This window comes from Staurois parvus, unplaced genomic scaffold, assembly GCF_062004578.1.
Source record: "Staurois parvus isolate SC_StPar_1 unplaced genomic scaffold, SC_StPar_1.0 ptg001171l, whole genome shotgun sequence".
In the NCBI taxonomy this organism is placed as follows: Eukaryota; Metazoa; Chordata; class Amphibia; order Anura; family Ranidae; genus Staurois; species Staurois parvus.
The window spans coordinates 693,656-714,749 of NW_028318967.1; the positions used below are offsets into that span (position 1 = coordinate 693,656).

A 21,094-nucleotide genomic window follows, 5' to 3' on the forward strand; every position below is an offset into this window, starting at 1 on the left:
AGTACCAACAGGTACAGAGAAAGCTGTCAAAAAACGCAGAGGCAGACAGGGATCAAAGAAACGTTTGAGATAAAGATATACCGTATGTTCTCTTTCTCTAGAGAGAGAGAGAGAGAGAGGTTATCGAGTCCTTAATGCAACATGTGCAAAGCATATTCTGAACTGTTGAAAATAGCAATGGAGAGGTGTATTTGTATGTTTCCATGCAGGGACATTTTTTCCAAAGCAAAGATTGTAATAAAAAGGAAAGTTCTGCTTTAAATATAGTGCAAGGGAAAATGTATATTTTGGGAAGTATTTACCAGTGTCATATTTACTTTAAGGTCTCATGCATACAGGACATTTTCTTAACTCTCCTAGAAGCCTTTTTCTCCTGGCAGCAGAGTTTTGTAAAAATAATGATGCTTGCAAACGTGTGTAACGAGTTTAGGCTTGTTTAGCCACGTCAAGCATTTGGGCATTAATTAATTTCATTGGGCAGAATATATCATTTATTCTGGACATTGAAATAACTCTCAGGTGCTGAATGTGCCTAGAGTTAATGGGCATTTAAATGTGTTTAGAAGCATCATGCGTTTTTTTTATGCCAAAACTCTGCTGCTCCTGGATGCACTGGCAGTGTTTTTTATTTCCTGCCTCTAAACTCTCCTGCCACTAAACATCTCTAAAAATTTATGTATGCATGGATGCTTAGGTTAACATGCAGGAGAGTTTAGAGGCAGGAAAAAATATGCCAGATGCCCCTAAGAGCAGTTTTAAAAAGTCCAGTGTGCATGAGGCCTTAAAGAGACACTATAATGGCATTTCTGTAAGCTTTGATTATAGAAGTACACTAACAAATTATGCATTGCAGTAAACAATTTGTAGAAAATTCTGCTCTTTTAAGAACATTTTCTCACGCTAATAAAATTTGTTGCTGGTAATAATGTCTTAATTTATTTCTAAATTAAGACATAATTACCATATACAGTATTTGCAGTTTATATGCTTAAAGTAGCATACATTACATAAACCCCTTATAATCAATTAGTTATGTCTTTGTTGAAAATACTTAAGACCTGCAAAGAAAGACATATGTTGCACTCTTATATATAAGAGCATTTTGGTAGAAACATAATGATTAACAGGACTGTTTGCTTCTAGCAAGTTCTTCTTGGCAGTAGTGAGATTGGTTGACTATTTTGCCTTCACTACTGGCAAGCTTAAACTGCACCCATGTTCTGACTTCAAATATTAAAGTATTTACATATCCTTAAAATATATCCTTAAAATGTGCTCTACATCAAACTATCACTGACCTCAGTAGCTGCATGTGCTGTGAACAAAATGCATCCTTAGACATCACAAGAGAGACTCTGAAGTCAGAATTCAATCAGTTTCTTTTAGCTTACAGTGGCTTGTTACAACACTTTGCAGTGCTTGATTATTTTTTCTTTTTTTTTACCTTTAAATTTACATTTATAGATTCCATATGAGTAGCTTATTATTGTGATGCAGTGCTAGGTGTTGTAATGTTCTTTGTTGCAAAATATGTATGCCTGGATCATTTTATCACAGTGCACATTAAAAAAGCACACAGATGGCACTGCAGATCGGGCATTACCAAAAGGTATAGGTGTGAAGCCAGCCTCCAGATTTTTTGTGTAAGTTGCTGATTTACAAGTTTCCATACTTTCGATTTCCACAATTTTGGCAAAATGTAATATATATATATATATATATATATATATATATATATATATATATATATTTTTTTTTTTTATTAACCCAGTACAACTGTACCTTTTACATTCAGTAAGAAATGTGTAAGTTATAGTGTGTGCATTATTAATAAATAATTTTAGCGTAACTTTATATAAAATATTGTTTCAATAAGCATTTACACATTTTCTGTGCTTTCAGAAATATATGGTTTGGGGATATTTTAAAAACTGTCAACGTTGTAAGTAAAAATTAGTCAAACATGATAAAAAAAAAAGTAAAAAATAGCAAAAATAGTCTGACCACATGAGGTTAAAAAAGCAGGCCTGGCAGTGAAAGAATAAAATGATAAATGTATTCCCCATCCCTCAGCATGATATGATCATATAACTTTTTTATTAACAAGGTACTTAGTTTTATATTTTTATTTATATGGAATATTTATATTCCATTATTAAACATTTATTTTATATAAATGTTTTTATGTTTTACATGTATATGTATATCTTAAAACTAATCTCATCCCCAAGGTTGCAGTCCCAATTGAAGAAATGCAACGAATACACCTCCGCTTTATGTTAAGACACCGATCATCTCAAGAATGTGAGTAACAATTTATTGTTTACTAACATCACACTAAATGAATTGTTAACCTCTATATTTATTATTCTGTTTCATTGAAGCGAAAGACAAAGGAGAAAGAAACTTTGCCATGGCATATGTAAAGCTTATGAAAGATGATGGTACTACTCTTCATGATGGAATCCATGATTTAGTAGTCATAAAGGTACAGTATTGACAACAATATGTGCATAATATTGTCAGGAGGACAGTGAGATTTATACACTTACATTTCCTGTTTAAATTTTGCTTGCTTTACTATAAAATTATTAATCAGAGCTCCTTTCACATTTTGTCCTTTACTTTGTGATTCCAAATATCTGCAAAATGACTGCCAATTTACTTGCTAGATTTCAGTTGTGCAGTGCTTCTTCTGTATCTTGCTTCTATTTCATATTTAGCCTCCATCTTTCTTAGGTTCTCTCATGAGAAGTTGCACTCTAAGAATTTTGAATTCTCAATATCTCTGTATAAATATAACCTGACAATTGATCTGTTTTTCAAGTCCTAATGCTACATAATGAAAACCCAATTAAACAAATGAGTCAAAAACATTATACTTTTTCATTTATTTATTTTCTGAGGAAAATTATCAAAAGTTTCATAATTTATGTGGGTCTTCACTATGTGACTATGACAAAAGAAGGTTTGTGGAAGTGTGTTATGGCTGGAACAAAGGAGATTTCTGAGAACCTCCAAAAACAGGCATTGATACTCTGCAAGCTGGAGTAAGTTACAAAAAGTAGTTTGGATGCTACCCGTCCACTGTCATGCAGATTGTGTAGAAATGTAGGCAGTTTAACATTATTGTTACTTTGCCCAGGAGTTGTTGACCAACAAAGATCACATCAAGAGCAAACCTTACTCCAAGAGATGTGAAAGAACCCCAGGCTAAAGTCTAAGGCAGGGGTGCTCAACCTTTTGAAGAGCAAGGGCCACTCTTGAAATGAAAGTGATTTGATAACCAATTGCAGGCCACAATGAAATGAAATGGTTCAGAATTTTGAATTTTTTATTTTGAATAGCATAATGAAGATTTTAACTACAATCTAAATCATCATTTTCCATGGGGTCTATCCCCAATGGATGTTTACTCACTGTTTAATCACAATCACAAAAGGAAATAGTGGATGACAGTAGTGTGAACTCTATGTCTATTTCATCGATTGTGTAATGATAATAGGAAAAGCGCCAGCAAATTATATTATTAATCAAGAAATAAAGCTGCAAATCTAACCAAAAAAGGTATACAATATAAATAAATAATAAATGCAAAATAATGTGCACAGTTCTTATGTAAGTCCAACCACCATAAAAAGTGATAATCAATTCTGAAATCTTGGAGCTAAATGTATGACAGACGTCTAATTTTACAATATATCCCTCACTCAATATGCATTGCAGACTAGCTGCAACCAATCAAAAAACGGCATTCTGATGACACAATACGGCTCGATCTCTGCAGATTCACAAAGTACTAATTGCAACTAAACATATATACTGCATTTCATATACAATACAATATAAAAAGTACAGGTAAGCAATCAATTTAAAAAAACATGGGAGATTTTTGTAACTATTAAGTGCCTATTGACCTCACTTTGTATATACTATAAAAACACAAGAAATCAAATCATATAAATAATAAAACCATAGATGGTATCTAAAAATATATAATAACAAAACCAAATCAAAAAATTAAAATTTTAAAAATAAAAAATCATAAATCTGAATTATATTTTCATTTAAAGGAGCACATTATCCCCGCCAAAAAACATGTCATGTATGTCTACTTGAAAATATTCTGAAGAAAAACATTTCAATATTAGATTAATCTGTTTTGATCACTACACATATCAATATTAAATCAATCTATTTTGATCACTGCACATAAATAATATTATATTATAATATTTAAAGGGCCAGTAGCCTGTTGTAATATTTGATTATTATAATAAAAGGCCCATGACCTGTAACACATCCCAATATTCCATATATATCTTACCAAACCATTAATGGGAATAAATCACTAATCCTAAAGAGATAGTCTTTCAACAGTTCAGATCAATATATAAAGATTTTTTAAAATGTAATGAACAGATATTAATGTCCATTTAGTACAAAAAGACAAAACAACTCAATGTCTGTAACTAAAGACATATCCTCATAACTACATCCCAGGAAAAAAATCTAAAAATTGGTCAAAAAGCAGTTTAAATCAATGTCAATATTCAAACCGTTCGGTTTTAAAGAATTTAATTTGTATATCCAAAATGATTCCCTTCTGGAGGTCTCATTAATCATGTCAGTACCCCTCCAATGTCTTTTCACCCTATCTATTCCATAAAAAGTCAGCAAGCTAGGGTCACTATTATGTTTAAGTTTGAAATGTCTTGAAACACTATGTTTATCATAGCCCTTTTTAATATTATTTAAATGTTCTCCTATTCTCGTTTTCAATAACCTCCCTGTCCGTCCCACATACTGAAAGTGGCATGGACATATTAATACCTTAGCGCTTTATCTAAAGGAGAAAATTACACCTAGAAGGCTGAGGTGGGATATACCGGCCAATGATGGGTTGGAAGACAGGGATCTCATGGATGATTGGTTCGTGTTTTTTAATCATTGTGAGAGCAAACTGCTGGAGTTAATCATCAAGAGGAGACAAGTGAAATTAAACAAATTAGAATCCAAGATTAATGATTTAAAAGAGATTATGTTGCCATTTGGTGATACCAATGACTGTAAAGAGAGATCTAAATTGATACAAGAGTACATCACAAAAATTGATGAGGACACGAAAAATAAAAAAGTTAAAAAATATAAAAGAGATTTGGATGATTATAAAAGCAACAAAGTATACAAATGGCAGGATAATTTGAATATTGGAGATTGTGACTCCAAACAGTCAACGCCTGAAAAGGATCAGCATGGTGGTTCTAAATCTCCAGTTAAATCTAAAGTTGTTGATCCATCTCCTCCTAAACAAAGGGTACAGTTTCATAATCATAAGACTGACCAATTTAACACTCCAGATAGAATATATCCCACACAAGGGTCATACTATGAAGGACGTGGGAGGTCTAGCAGAGGTCCTTTTGGGTATAGAAGACCTGGAGGATATAGAGGTAATTGGTTTAGGAGAGGGGGTTTTCAGGACAATTTCCCTGGCAGAGGGGGTTTTCAAGATTACAACAGAGGATAGAATTCGGCTTCAAGGAATTACAGACCCCCGGAGAGGGGATGGAAGGATAAGGAGATGTATGGGGCAGGAAGAGATTTGGGAGATATAGAGGGAAGAGACGGGGTACTCGAAAAGAAAAGGAAAAGAGAACCATGGCGATGGTATCTTTAATTTAAGTAACATTTTTTTGACAGAAAGAGAATTAAAAGTTTTAGATTTAGTGTTGAAATATGTACCTAGGACGAACTTAAAAAAGTTTGATGTTTTTATCGATATTCAAAAATTCTTGAGAAAATTGAATATTAAAAAGTTTTTTGAAATAAATAATGATAAAAATGGTAGCACCAAAAAAACGCCAAGTATTTATGAACATAGTTTGTCAAAAACAATTCTTCGACCTTCAATCCTAACAATGTAGGAAATTAATTTTTGGAAGTCTTTAAAAGAATGGTGGAAGCTGATATTAAAAATATAGTTAAAAAGAAGGACTATATCCCAATAGATATTATACAAGGGATCAAAGATTTAGAAAATATCATTATTAGAAGTGCTGACAAAGGAGGTAGTATTGTTATTTTGAACAAAACTGATTAGGAAACAGAAATGGAGAGACTTTTGAATATTAAAGACACGTATAAAAATATTGGCATCTAATCCAACAAGAAAATTGAAATGTCATTTAAAAAATTTGATTAAGAAAGGGAAGGATTTAGGTGTTTTAAATGAAAAAGAGGCTAGATATTTATATGTTAAAAATCCCAGAATTCCGACCATTTATTATCTACCAAAGTTACATAAAGACAAACTAAATCCCCCTGGGAGGCCTATTGTCAGCGGGATCAACTCTATCTTTACCCGTATTGGGAAATATGTAGATTCCTATTTACAGACTATAGTGAGAACCAATCGACCGTTCCTAAGAGATAGTGGTGAACTTATTAACATTCTAAAATCAGTAGGAGACATCAATGATTGTATCCTAGTCACCATCGATGTAGAATCCTTATACACCAGTATTGATCAGAAGGATGGAATTAAAGCGGTAAAGTGGGCCTTAAAACATAAATCCAAACTCAGAAAGATGCAAAGATATTTTATTATGGAGATGTTGGAATTTGCTATGTCGAAAAATTTCTTTTGGTACAAGAACACTTTCTTTCAACAGAGGTGTCGCAATGGGAGCAAAGTATGCTCCCAATATGGAGAACTTGGTTTTAGATAAATGGGAGGAGGAATGTATCTTCGACAAATGGCCAGAAATGGTAATGTATAGGTGGTATATTGATGATATTGTGATGATTTGGAGAGGCTCAGAAAAAGATCTTGACAGATTTACGGAATTTATTATTGGTAATGCTTATGCATTGAGGTTTACAGTTACTAGTGATCCTGAAAGAGTTAATTTTTTTAGATCTGATATTATATAAGTATAAGGGACATATCTTAACTAAGACTTTTTTCAAAGATATAGATAAAAATATCTATATCCTGAGGTCAAGTGGACATTACCCTAAATGGCTGTTTTCGACTCCAAGATGTCAGTTTATTAGGATCAAAAGAAATTGTATTACAGAGCGATTTTGTGGACCAGACTGATTTGTTGATTAACAGATTTGTAGAAAAGGATTATGATAGGTCTTTTTTGGAATTAGAAAGGGAGTTCATAAACAAAAAAGACAGAGATTCTCTCTTACTAAATAGAAAAGAAAAGAAGAATTTGGATAATATGGCTTTCATTACAGATTATAACACGCAATACAAGAGTATTGAAGGTATTTTCAAAAAATATTGGCCCATTTTGCTGAAAGATGAGACTCTTAAAAAAATCATCCCCTCTAGACGAAGATTTATCTACAGGAAGAATAGATCGTTGAGGATGAAACTAGCTCATAATGTTATAGATCCACCAAAAGAAATAAACCTTTTCCCCAATCTACAAGGTTTTTTCTATTGTAATAAGTGTAAGGCGTGTAAAACAGTAAAAAAAGACTCGAGAAAAAAGACTTTCATTCCACATTAACTAATAAGGAATATAAGATTGATTCATTAATTTCCTGTAATTCGCCATATGTGGTATACGTGCTAGAATATCCGTGGGACGGACAGGGAGGTTATTGAAAACGAGAATTGGAGAACATTTAAATAATATTAAAAAGGGCTATGATAAACATAGTGTTTCAAGACATTTTAAACTTAAACATAATAGTGATCCTAGCTTGCTGACTTTTTATGGAATAGATAGGGTGAAAAAACATTGGAGGGGTACTGACATGATTAATGAGACCTCCAGAAGGGAATCATTTTGGATATACGAATTAAATTCTTTAAAACCGAACGGTTTGAATATTGATATTGATTTAAACTGCTTTTTGACCATTTTTTGATTTTTTTCCTGGGATGTAGTTATGAGGATATGTCTTTAGTTACATACATTGAGTTGTTTTGTCTTTTTGTATTAAATGGATATTAATATCTGTTCATTACATTTTAAAAAATCTTTATGTATTGATCTGAACTGTTGAAAGACTATCTCTTTAGGATTAGTGATTTATTCCTATTAATGGTTTGGTAAGATATATATGGAATATTGGGATGTGTTACAGGTCATGGGCCTTTTATAATAAAAATAATCAAATATTACAACAGGCTACTGGCCCTTTAAATATTATAATATAATATTATTTATGTGTAGTGATCAAAATAGATTGATTTAATATTGATATGTGTAGTGATCAAAACAGATTAATCTAATATTGATATGTTTTTCTTCGGAATATCTTCAAGTAGACATACATGACATGTTTTTTGGCGGGGGTAATGTGCTCCTTTAAATGAAAATATAATTGGATATAATTGAGAGATATGATTTTTTATTTTTAATATTTTAATTTTTTGATTTGGTTTTGTTATTATATATTTTTAGATACCATCTATGGTTTTATTATTTATGTGATTTGATTTCTTGTGTTTTTATAGTATATACAAAGTGAGGTCAATAGGCACTTAATAGTTACAAAAATCTCCCATGTTTTTTTAAATTGATTGCTTACCTGTATTTTTTATATTGTATTGTATATGAAATGCAGTATATATGTTTAGTTGCAATTAGTACTTTGTGAATCTGCAGAGATCGAGCGGTATTGTGTCATCAGAATGCCGTTTATTGATTGGTTGCAGCTAGTCTGCAATGCAGACTGAGTGAGGGATATATTGTGAGATTAGACGTCTGTCATCCATTTCGCTCCGTGAGGACGTAGAATGACGAAACGCGTAGGACTTGGCTTAATGGATGTGACGTCAGGATGCTCCTCGAGACTGTCGGCTGAGGCTCGTCCCTGCTGTTTCAGAGGCTGTCATTGCTGGTGTCAGCTCAGACACCTTCCTTGTGAGTGTATATCTGACGTTTAATAAAGTATATGGTTTTAAAAATGTACTGCACCATTATATCTTTTCTTGATTCCCCGGGCATTGCCAATATTCATGAAGAGATGATGACCACTTGCTATTAAGGTTTTTCCATCTGTGCTGATTGGCTGATTGCAGTGTATTGCTCCCATACTTTGGATACCTCTACAGATCATCGCTCCCACAGCAATAGCTATTATGCTGATTTATAATTTGATCAGCATATAGCTCTGGTGAGTTTATTTATTTTATTCGGTAGTGGATTTTCTCACGGTGTTATTTGCTTTATGCAAGATTTCAGAATTGATTATCACTTTTTATGGTGGTTGGACTTACATAAGAACTGTGCACATTATTTTGCATTTATTATTTATATATTCTTTGTGGGTATTTATTATTTAGCGCATTCCTTTATTTATATTTCATCAATTGCAGAAGGAAAATGAAAAGGATCAGTTCCTGTATATGCCACCTCTACCAACCCTCCTGTCCAAGTGTAAAACAGAATGTGACAGGGAGGCCACACGGGCCCCCTGGAGCATGGGGCAGGGTCACCATTGAGACCCCTGATGCTACACGAGTGGTTGGGGGACTGTGGTAAAAACATTTCTCAACTATGTATTTTTATTGCCCTGCAAACTGCAGATGTAAATGAGCCCTTACTGTCTAAAGACCCTTATAAGACTGCTTTCACACTGATGCTCTGTGGTTTACCCTGCACTGCGGGTGCAGTGCAATGCACTTGCAGCTTTCCTGCAGGTTAGATGCGCTTATCCATAAACTTCTATTATATTTTGAGGATAATCACAATAAACCCACAGGTTATAATATGGTTCAGGTCAGCTAACCCGCAAGAAAGCTGCAGGTGCACTGCGCAGCACCCACAGATCAGTGTGAAATCAGCCTAATAGTTGTTACCATTTATAGGTGCAAATATGCCCATTGCAAAGGGCAGTGCATGTTGTTTAATACACTGACCTTCTTTTCCCTCTTCCAGCTTCTGCTGGCATCACTCTCCAGGGTGCTAGAAAGGTCCCAGGTGACGTGCATTTGCTATCACTTCACCTGGGACAGGAGCCAGTACTACAGAGGAAGCATCAGCTTATGCAGCTCCTGCTCCCTCTGCAGCTGCCTCCTTCCTTTGCTGCTGACATGGGCTTGATGCACTCCCCAACATGGGCATGCACTTCCCTGCCACAGCAGAGGGCTCCGTGGGCCACAGGTTGAGTACCCCTGATCTAAGGAACTAAAGGCTTCTGTTGCATGCAAATGTCATTTTTTTTATTATTCTACCAACATTGGTGTGCATGGCATGGTTGCAAGGAAAAAGCCACCACTGTTGAAAAAGTATACTGCTGTCTGTGTACAATTTTATAAAGAAAACATGGATTAGTCAGAAAACTACTGAAAAAAACTTGGCTTGAATTAAAAATAATATGTGTTATGTTTAAAGTCAAACAGCACATTCCATCATAGAATCTTGTCCTATATGTGAAACATGGTGGTGGCAGTAATGTAGTTTAGGCCTGCTTTGCTGACTCCAAGCTATCTTGCTTTTATTGATGGAATTATTAATTCTGAATGGTACCAGCAAATTCTGAGAGCAAATATCACGGTATTCATCCATGCCAAACTGAAAATTAAGAGAAAGCTGATCATTCAGAAAGATCCATACATAAGTTGACCTACTAAAGAATGGTTAAAATAGGAGTTATTGTTTTGGAATGGTTAAATCAAAGTACTGACCATAATCATATAGAAATATTGTTGAAAGCCGTGAAGTGCTCAGTTCATGTGAGAAAGCTCATCAACATACTGTATTTGAGTTGAAGCTGTTCTGTAAGAAGGAATGGGCTAAAATTTCCCCAAGCCAAGCCATTTCCCCAAGCCATTATGAAAGCCGGATCAAGAGTTACCAGAAACTTTAAGTTGCAATTATTACTAACCAAGGAGGACATACCATTTACTGAAAGTGGTAGTAAACTCTTATGGTGATTAGGCTGTAGCAGTAGAGAGATTCATGCAGTAGTGAGCTAGATGAATACACAAGCAGATCCCCCTAGCAGATGATGTGGGTTTCGCTGTGTGATAATGCCAGGCCGCCATTCTCTGGATTGCCCCAACAGGAAGAACACAAGTGGAGATCAGGTAGAGAATGAAGAGGATAAGGAACAAGTAGAAACATAGTCGATGAACAAGCCAAAAGGTCAGTAATGAGTAGTAGCTAGATGGGATTAGGCATACGTGTAGTTGATAACCAAAACAAAAGGTCAGTAACGAGTAGTAGCTGGATGGGATCAGTCGGATGCATATTAGCTCATTGGGCACAATTCACTAAGCGGTATCTTACCACATCCGAGTATGCGGTAAGATACCCCATAACATTTTTTTAAAAGAAACATTTGAATTCACTAAAAAATGCCACTAAAATACCGCATTAGTTATTTTTCCAAGTCATGCAGTATTTTAGTATTGAAAACCATGTATTAATGTTGCAGCTGTCAGCTGGGTTCCCCACTGACAGCTGAATGTAAAAGAAAGAATTGCCGGAAATTAAAAAAATAATTTAAAAAACAGTGTGGGGTCCCCCCTCCAAATATTCCAAGCTCTTCAGGTCTGGTATGGATTTTGAGGGAAACCCCCAAGCCAAAATTTTAAACAAAATCCATACCAGACCCCTGTCCAAGCATGCAGCCCAGCAGGTAAGGAAAGTGGGGTGGGGGACAAGTGAGCGCCCCCCTCCTGAACCATACCAGTCCACATACCGTCAACATGGGGGGGTGCTTTGGGGTGGGGGCTCCCCCCCAAATCACTTTGTCCCCATGTTGATGGGGACAAGGGCCTCTTCCCCTCAACCCTGGCCTGTAGTTGTGGGAGTCTGCAGGCAAGGGCTTATCAAAATCTGGAAGCCCCCTTTAGCAAGGGGACCCCTAGATCCAGCCCCCCCCATGTGAATGGGTACCGCTACCCATTCATGAAAAAAAGAACTGTAGTGTGAAAAAAGACAGGAGACAGCCTTTGACAAGTCTTTTTCTAAAAGAAGGAAAATAAAAGAATGTCTCCAAAGTAGATCCAATGTCAATCATGATGGCAGCCGCTACCAAAAAACTTTTAAAAAAAGGCTCTACTCTCGACGTGGGCTCCCACCAGCTGACTGCTCCACTGGTTTGACAGTTCATATGTAAGAAGCGGGGCCACCTGGTTACATGACGTGTGTGACCCCACCCCTTGTGACATCATCAACCGGGGCATGCTGGGTCAATGATGTCACTCTTTTTTTTACATTTTGGCATGGGGGCTCTCCTAAAAACCCAGACCAGACCCGAAGGGCTTGGTATGGATGGAGAGGGGGACCCCACGCCATTTTTTAGTTATTTTTTAATTGCCTGCAATTTTTTTTTACACTCAGCTGTCAGTGGGGAACCCTGCTGACAGCTGATGACTCATAGGTTGTTAAGGACTTCCGCGGCCTCCCATTCCTAAACAACCTATGACAGTACTGACAGATACCAGTACATACTACATGCCTGGACCACTGCATAATTGCAGTGTGCATTTAATTATTTATTTCCTTTTGTGAATTGACTTTGAGGTCTTTTTATGTAGTATTTACTGAGTGTTTGTGCTATTTTCTGTAAATACCGCATACTAGCAATAGTGAATTGACATTTTCAGTATCGCATGCGATATGTGGTCATGTGACTGACTTAACTCCTGTGATAAGCTTTAGTGAATTGTGCCCATTATGGCATAACACTGCAGGTTACTGTTTAAAAAAATAAAGTGATATACTTTACTACAACTTGAAAGAAAGTGTTGAATACTTTTGCCACATACAAATATTTACAATAGCTTTGGATAATTTCCTTCAGTATATACAACAAATTAACTAGCATTCTATGTTTGAGTCCTTTGTTATATTGGGATCTCATTCTGTAGTTTTAGTAGTTGCATGTAAAACAGATCCTGCTTTAGGTCATATTTATGTGCAAATATTTAATATATAAAGGGTTCTTTAAAGCACCACTATGTATTGCCACCCAAGGTAGTCTGCACAGTTTGTTTTCACTCATCCTATGTCATGGCTATTCTATATCTACTTGTATATATAGGTAACATTGGTTACCTATATATACAAGGATCTGTATAATGGTGTGGTTTCTGATTTTGTCTTATGAAGTCTTTTGCTCCATCCTCCTGATTTAATCCCCTAGAAGTGTTTGGAATGAACTGATGGACTAGCTAGAGGACTATTGGAATCTGCAATATTGTCATTTATCCTTCTTTCAGGGTTTTAGTAGTGCAGTCAACATACTGGACTTGGCAATAAAACATGTACAGTTACTCAGTAAATCACATATTATGTATCACACAAAAAACCCTTCACAGTAAGACATTGAGTATGATGATCTATTGTGTCTGATTCAAATAAACTCAGAGACAACATGGTTTTCTACTATCCATTGGCAGCCTTCTGATACTTAATCCACCAGGTGGTATGCACAGTTTTTTTGCAGTTTTTCTTACATGTGTTACATAGCCATCTCTTAGAACATTGGTGTGAGAACACCAACTAATTAACAAATACTTGCATACATCTTATAATTTATACATATGGGGTACCATTTCTAGGGTGACAGCAAGAAGATGGAAGATGCCAGCACGTATTTATCCCTTCCTTCCACTCGCCATCAAATGGACACTAAGAGCTCAACATTCAGCAGAAGCAACAGCAGCTCTGGAGGGTTGTCTGTTAGCTCACGTGATGCTTTTTCAATCTCAACTCTTGTATGTTCTACCAAACTGACACAGAATGGTAAGTCCATTACAATGCTGCTTAGGCTTTTTTTCATTTAAATGGTGCATCCTCTGCCAAATATCAGCTTCAATTTTTCATTAATTGGGTAATCCCTGCTAGTTTTTCAGTTGTTAGGGGAACAGACTCAATTGGCATTGGCAGCAGTAAACCATATATGACACAGGGATACCCAGGAACACTCCAAACAGGTTTGCCCTGCCCTTTATTCATAAAGGTAGCAAACATAGTTTCAATTTAGGAAGGCTTTGTACAGCAAGTCCATATAAAAAAAAAACAAACAAAACATCTACTTGTCTGAGCAGATCACTGCCTGTCCTGATTAACAGGGTGCCCCAAATGGGTTCCTCTAAACTGTGGTCTCCAAACTGTAGCCCTTTGCTTTCTTTTATCAGGTCCTTGGAGCACTATTACTGTCCACTGCCACCAACATGGGGGAATAATTCCTCCCACTGACCCCAAATAAGGGGCACAATTATTCCCAAGGAAACCAACATGGGGGCGCAACTCCTCCCAGTGACACCAATACACCAAGGATGGGACACAATTCCTCCCAATGACACAAACAATGGGGCACTATTCCTCCCACTGGCAATGATGTGGCAGTGTTTCCTCCCATTTACACCAGGCCATTCTCTACTACCACTGACCACAGTCCGACCCCCTAAAAAGTCTGAAGGACACTAAACTGGTCTTTTGTTTAGAAAGTTTGGAGACCCCTGCTATAAACCAAACAGGCAGCACTTGTACCTTTTTAATGTTGTGCCAGCAGTCAGTCTTTTGACATAGCAGCAGGCTCCTACAGCAGAGACAGTGAGAGAATGAGCCCTGAGCATCAGTCAACTTTCGCATATAAAGGCCTGTGGAAAGTTGAAACTAATAATTAGATTTGGCTATCAGGTAAGATGTGGACCTAGGAAAGGGGCTTTTTGATCTTAGACCCCTACAAAGCCCCTGGGCTCCAGGACCCAGGCAAAACTTATTAAGATTCTAAGAAAACATTTGTTTTCTCCATATTAGTCATAAACCCGGATCCCCTCACCAATTTATGCCTCTAAATTTCTTTAAAAAGAAAAATCCTTCGGCCGCCGAAGTAGGGCGTATGCTTTTTTTCACTTACCCCTAAGGTAAAGAGCATTTCTTATATAATTGGTCTGTGGGAAAAAGCAGAGAGACAGTTAGAAAATGTAATTGATAGTGGGAACAAAGTCATATGGTTGGTGAGAATAATAATCATTAAATTGGTTGTCAGTGGGAGTAATGTGTTTTACATTGCTGCTCAATGGCAATAATGAGCCTTACGTTGGCGATCTTTGAAAGGAAGAAAACCTCTTACAACTCTGGCCAATAGGAAGAATGGTGCATCCTTACTACTGACGACCAGTGTAAGGAGCATTCTGCCTCCCTCAGACCCCCTATGTAAAAAGTCTTTTTTTTTTTTTTCATTAGTGGTTAGTGGGAAAATGCAGAGAGCCACCTTTGGTGTCCATAACACTACTGTTCTGGACATTAATACTGAAAATTATATTGATAGGCAACTCCTATCATATTGATTAGTGGTTCTAAATTAATAATAACTTCTGTAGTAGGAAACAGACACAAAAAGATACACACAGCATCTTTCCAAATAACTGTTCTAATTATTTGGGGCATTTAAAATTTTTTTATATACATGATTACATAGATATCACATTATAATTACAGTTATACTTTTATGGTAACAAGGAGGTTACATAGGCAGGCTAATTTCTAATCAGGACTTGAAAGAATGCAAACATGTAATGAAATCATTGTTAGTGCTGTGTGCACCATTAATGCAGTGTACAATACCTACTGTAGGCAAAGCACACAAAATAGACTGAGAGCTACCAAAATGTACTCCATCTGCTGCACCAGCACCTCTGTCTCTGCCAGAGGTGATGGAGCTATTCTAGGAAGGTATCAGTTTGCTTCACATGTACCTGATCTCCTATAGCACCCTGCTGCTAGCTGTACCTGAGACTGAGTGCAGGAAGATTAAAAAAATTAGTGAATGACACAATGAAAAATTAATAACAAAATGTCACCACTTTTCAATCTTCTTCAGGTTACCACAAACACATTAGATACTTTATATGATATCTGTGCTTCTTACATTATTGAACATCTGTGTAGGCTAGAACGCACTAAGTCATTTGGAAGTTCAGGAATCACAAGCCTGTGACAATTTTGCTCTCATGCTAACTTTTGAGTGCAAAATCTTGACTTGATCTCATCTAAATGTTATGCTAACAACTTTCAACAGAGTATCTTTCTTTGGCACATTGTGCTTGAACATCAAAATGGAAAAAAATATCTCCTAACTAGAAAAGTGATCTTTGACTTTGAATTATACTTTTCCCTTTTTGTTAAATTTAAAATGCACTTATGTGATATTTAGTCATAACGTACCAAAGCCCTGCAAATTATGCAAAAGTTGTGAAAAATTACACAAAAGTACTTTTTCTCTAATTTGTACCAAGCAAATCATATATATATATATATATTTATATATATATATACACATATACTATATTGCCAAAAGTATTGGGAAGCCTGCCAATTACACGCATGTGAACTTTAATAGTGTCCCAGTCTTAGTCCGTAGGGTTCAATATGGAGTTGGCCCACCCTTTGAAGCTATAACAGCTTCTACTCTTCTGGGAAGGCTGTTCACAAGGTTTAGGAGTGTGTCTGTGGGAATGTTTGACCATTCTTCAAGAAGCGCATTTGTGAGGTCAGGCACTGATGTCGGACGAAAAGGCCTGGCTTGCAGTCCAACTCTAATTTATCCCAAAGGTGCTCTATCAGGTTGAGGTCAGGACTTTGTACAGGCCAGTCAAGTTACTCCACCCCTAACTTGAGAGTCCTGTGGCTGCATGCTTTACACCACTGCATCTGATGCTTTGCACTGCACTTGGTGATGTAAGGTTTGGATGCAGCTGCTCGGCCATGGAAAACCATTGCATGAAGCTCTCTAAGCAATGTTGTTGTGATAATCTGGCCACACGAAGTTTGGAGGTCTTTAGCTATTGACTCTGCAGACAGTTGGTGACTTCTGCATGCACTAACCCCGCTCTCTCATTTTACGTGGCTTACCACTTCGTGGCTGAATTGCTGTTGTTCCCAGTTGCTTCCACTTTGTTATAATACCACTAACAGTTGACTGTGGAATATTTAGTAGCAAGGAAATTTCACGGATAAACAGGTGGCAACCTATCTCGGTACTTCGCTTGAATTCACTGAGCTTCTGAGAGTGACGCAGTCTTTGATAAATGTTTGTAGAAGCAGTCTGCATGCTGACCTGAATCCAATGATTTGGAGGGGTGTCTCAATACTTTTGGCAATATAGAGTATATATGTATACTATATATATTAACTAAGAAACATTACCTTATGATAAATAAGAGAATAGAACATATCCTGAGCAACTTCATGGAAATGTTTTCACGAAACACCTAGTAAAATGTAATAATTCTGTGCTACTTTTTTTTTTTTTTTTTTTAATCTTTATTTTCACAAAAGTCAGTACAAAAAAGAGACAATATATACATTCCCAAGGAGAAGACCATAACAGCCTCTGAAGAAATACCACAAAAATATAACATGCTGCAGAGGTCGACCAACTAGTAACAAACCTCGTTGGATGATCCTGTTAAGGCTGTACAGAAACCAAGGGGAAATGTAGGGAGGAAGGAGAGGGAAAAGAGGGGGAAGGGGGGAAAAGGTAGTGAACCAAGAAGGGGGTAAACAGAAGAAAAGCTTACCATAGAAAACAGAGAGTATACATAACCTGTCCTGGCCAGAAAGTCCCTGAAAGTGACTGATAACAGAAACATGACATTCAGAATGAAATACTACAATTACAACATTAGTTGTCTAAATGTCAGAGGTCAGAAAATCAAGCCACATTGCCCAACACCCATAGAACTTGTCATAAGTGTGTGCACATTGATGTCTCCACTCCTCAGCCTCCATAATATCATGTACCTTCTGCAGCCACTCTTTGACTGTGGGTACTACAGGAGATTTCTAGTGAATTGGGATAAGACATTTACAAGCATTGAGGAGATGGGGCATCAAGGAGCATTTATATGACCCAACCAATCGCTTTGTGTCATGAAATAGTATAGGTAAAGGATTGTCTGCCAATTGGGACTGTGTAACCTCATGAATAATATTCCTAATGGCAAACCAAAAAGGGCGGGTAGCTGGGCAGTCCAACCACAAGTGTAGGAACGTTTATACTGTGCTACTTTTGAACTCTGGCATATTACAACATTTTATGGACATTAGAACTGTACTTTTTATGTGCTTTAAAGATGTATGCCCATATTTGTATTGTAGAACTGCACATTGAAGAAATATATAAATGTGTTTTTTTCTCTTATTATTAAAAAACTCTTATTTTAGTTGGCCTTCTTGGACTTCTAAAATGGCGCATGAAGCCAGAACTATTGCAGGAAAACTTGGAAAAACTGAAAATTGTGGATGGAGAAGAAGTTGTCAAAGTATGTAATCATAAAATCTGGGGATGTGAGCGTGGGGGGGGGGGGATAAAATTGGATGAATCCATGATGAAGGAACTGGGCTTTCCTATATACCATAGACCATTTAACATTCAGTGTAAATCAGCTAAATACATTCCAGCTGTGTCAACTAAGTCTTACATTTTGTTTTCTATAGGAAGCAGCCATAACCTGCGTAGAAAACCCCATGCCTTGCCAGCATGGTTTACAGGAGGACCTTGGCACAAAAGTCTGACAGGTCCCATGCCAAGTCAGACCTACAGTATAGTTCTGTAATTTGCAGAACTCATACTGGTGATTCAAAAGCTCCAGTTCATTTGGGCTTTAAAGAATGCGTAAAGCAAAACCTTTCTGTCTCAATGATGATGGTGTTTTAGACAGAAAGAGAGGAAGATACTCCAGTGACACAGACAATTAACTTTGCGCAACATAAGCATTGCAACATTTTTTTATACTGGCCCTCTGCTTTCAGACACTATTTATTGTTTATGTGTGTGAAAAATAAAAAAATAAGCTTTTTCAGAAAAGAGGTTAGATGGCTAGAAGAGGCTTCTGGGGCCAATACAGTGTTTTTATCTTTTTTTTGGGGGGAGGGGGGGCTTTGTATGTCAATCAAATGTGTGTATGCAAATATATTAACTCCCAATTATGGGCTTATCCCAGTTTTCCTAACTGTTAATATTTTCCCATATTGTGTAGTTGAATGTAATTTTATATGAGGTGATTTACAGTATGTGTTAGATATTTTGTGTTTTTAATGACATCTCACAAAATTAAACTATTGTATAAAACGATAGAACAAATCATTGTTTTGTTTTTTGCCTTTTTTCTAAGAATTAAAAATTCTGACAGTAAATATGGATGTGGTTGACATGTATTGGCACTATTTCTATAAAATATGTCTGTGCATTTAGTTGGCATCAATAATTTGAATGTTTCATCTGTAGTTTCTTCAGGACACCCTTGATGCTCTTTTTAATATCATGATGGAGCATTCTCATTCAAGCAAGTATGATATCCTTGTCTTTGATGCTCTGGTAAGACATCAAATTTATCATTACTAAGTGATAAAACCTATAGAGATTTTGATTAAATAAAATGGGGTAAAACTGGAGAGTACAAAGTTTGGTGAAGCTTTACATGGCAGCCAATCAGCTTCTAACGTTAGCTTGTTCAATTACTGTAAGCTTTGACAAAAAAAAACATGGAAGCTGATTGGCTTCTATGCAGAACTGCACCAGATTTTGCACTCTCCAGTTTTAGTATTATTATTATTATTATTCAGTATTTATAAAGCGCCAATAGTTCGCTCAGCACTGTACATTACAATGGGGGACAGAACAATAGTAATACAATACAATGAAAAACATGAGGGGATTGAGGGCCCTGCTCTTTCGAGCTTACAATCTAGGAGGGAGGGGATGGTGGCACAGGAGGAGATAGCTGTGGGGGATGGAGTGGTAGGAAGAGTGGAGGAGGTCAGCAAGTTAGCAGGGGGTGGGGTAGGCTTCCCTGAAGAAGTGGGTTTTCAGGGTGCACCTAAGGGAGAGGAGAGTAGGTGATAATCTGATGGGTTGGGGCAGGGAGTTCCAGAGGATGGGTGACACCCTGCAGAAGTCCTGGTGGCGGGCATGGGAGGAGGAGACCAGGGAACTAGAGAGAAGGAGGTCTTGTGAGGAGCGGAGTGTGCGTGCTAAGCGGTACTTGGATATTAGGTCAGTGATGTAGTTCGGGGCAGTATGGTGGACAGCTTTGTACGTCAGCGTTAGGATTTTGAATTTGATCCGTTGCGCAATCGGAAGCCAGTGGAGGGATTGGCAGAGGGGGGTGGCGTAAACGGAGCGGTTGGAAAGGTGAATGAGTCTGGCAGCCGTATTCAGGATCGACTGAGGCGGGGATAGCCAGCGGTGAGGCAGGCCAGTAAGGAGTAAGCCGCTCCCATCATTCCTTCAGTCTATGGTTTGCACTGATCCTTGTATGACATCCATTCATGGATACATCCTTATGGTGATTCTTGCTTTCATTGTTCCATTAAACTGTTTTATATTGTCTGCTGGTTATGATCATTACTGGTTTTTATTCTGGACATTCGCCACGAGCGCTCTGATCTTTTATGCTTTTCTTTTGACTACATACTCCCTATGGTCATTGGAGCAGCTGTGGGATCAACATAGGTTGATAGTAAATCAACCTATGTGTTATTCCATTGAATAAATGAATGAAATAGTCACATGATTTTCTAAATCTAAATTAAGTGAGAGGTTATTACAAATAGAAAGTTTTTTTTCACAATGGGACTAAACACTCTAGGTAATTCCACAGGAATATTTGGTGAACAATAGTTGTTCATAATACCTAGCAAGCAAAGTGTACCTAAACCCAAGAGCAAAAAATAGAATATATAGCAGTCTACCAGCCCCTGAATGTGGTATCTATATTAGTTTTCGATTTTCTGATTTTTCCCCTTTTTTTTTCTATCTGGTGATCCTACTAGTAACGCACTTCCTGTCATACTGTATCTATTGAGAAACAGTTTTTTCACCATAGAATAGGAAATGTTTTAGGACTATAGAATACATCCTCACTCCTGATCATTATAACATAAGGGTTAGGTGTACTGTAGTCCACAAAGAACTGGATAGGGCTGACAATACTGCTTGGGATTTCAGTGTAGCATAGGTAGAATGTACAGGTAGTTACAAGCTGCCTGCATTTCTGGCAGGATCAATTGGTATTTTGTATGCACCTGTTGAGCTGATGTAACAAAACACCTTCAGTGGTATATTTTTCATTATATAGATATTGTAATCTAAAAGC

At 36.8% G+C, this 21,094-nt stretch overlaps 1 protein-coding gene across 1 annotated transcript in view; it reads left to right on the plus strand.

The window, feature by feature from the left end:
- The window catches only part of DOCK2 (dedicator of cytokinesis 2), a gene marked incomplete at its 3' end in the record, with an annotated part of 155,240 nt that overhangs the window by 112,568 nt on the left and 21,578 nt on the right, over nucleotides 1-21,094 (plus strand). Inside the window, exons 16-20 of the mRNA XM_089659610.1 lie at nucleotides 2,232-2,304; nucleotides 2,385-2,488; nucleotides 13,547-13,730; nucleotides 18,162-18,259; nucleotides 19,225-19,314. Coding sequence (XP_089515736.1) covers nucleotides 2,232-2,304; nucleotides 2,385-2,488; nucleotides 13,547-13,730; nucleotides 18,162-18,259; nucleotides 19,225-19,314 — 549 coding nt within the window. The remainder of the gene's footprint in view (nucleotides 1-2,231; nucleotides 2,305-2,384; nucleotides 2,489-13,546; nucleotides 13,731-18,161; nucleotides 18,260-19,224; nucleotides 19,315-21,094) is intronic.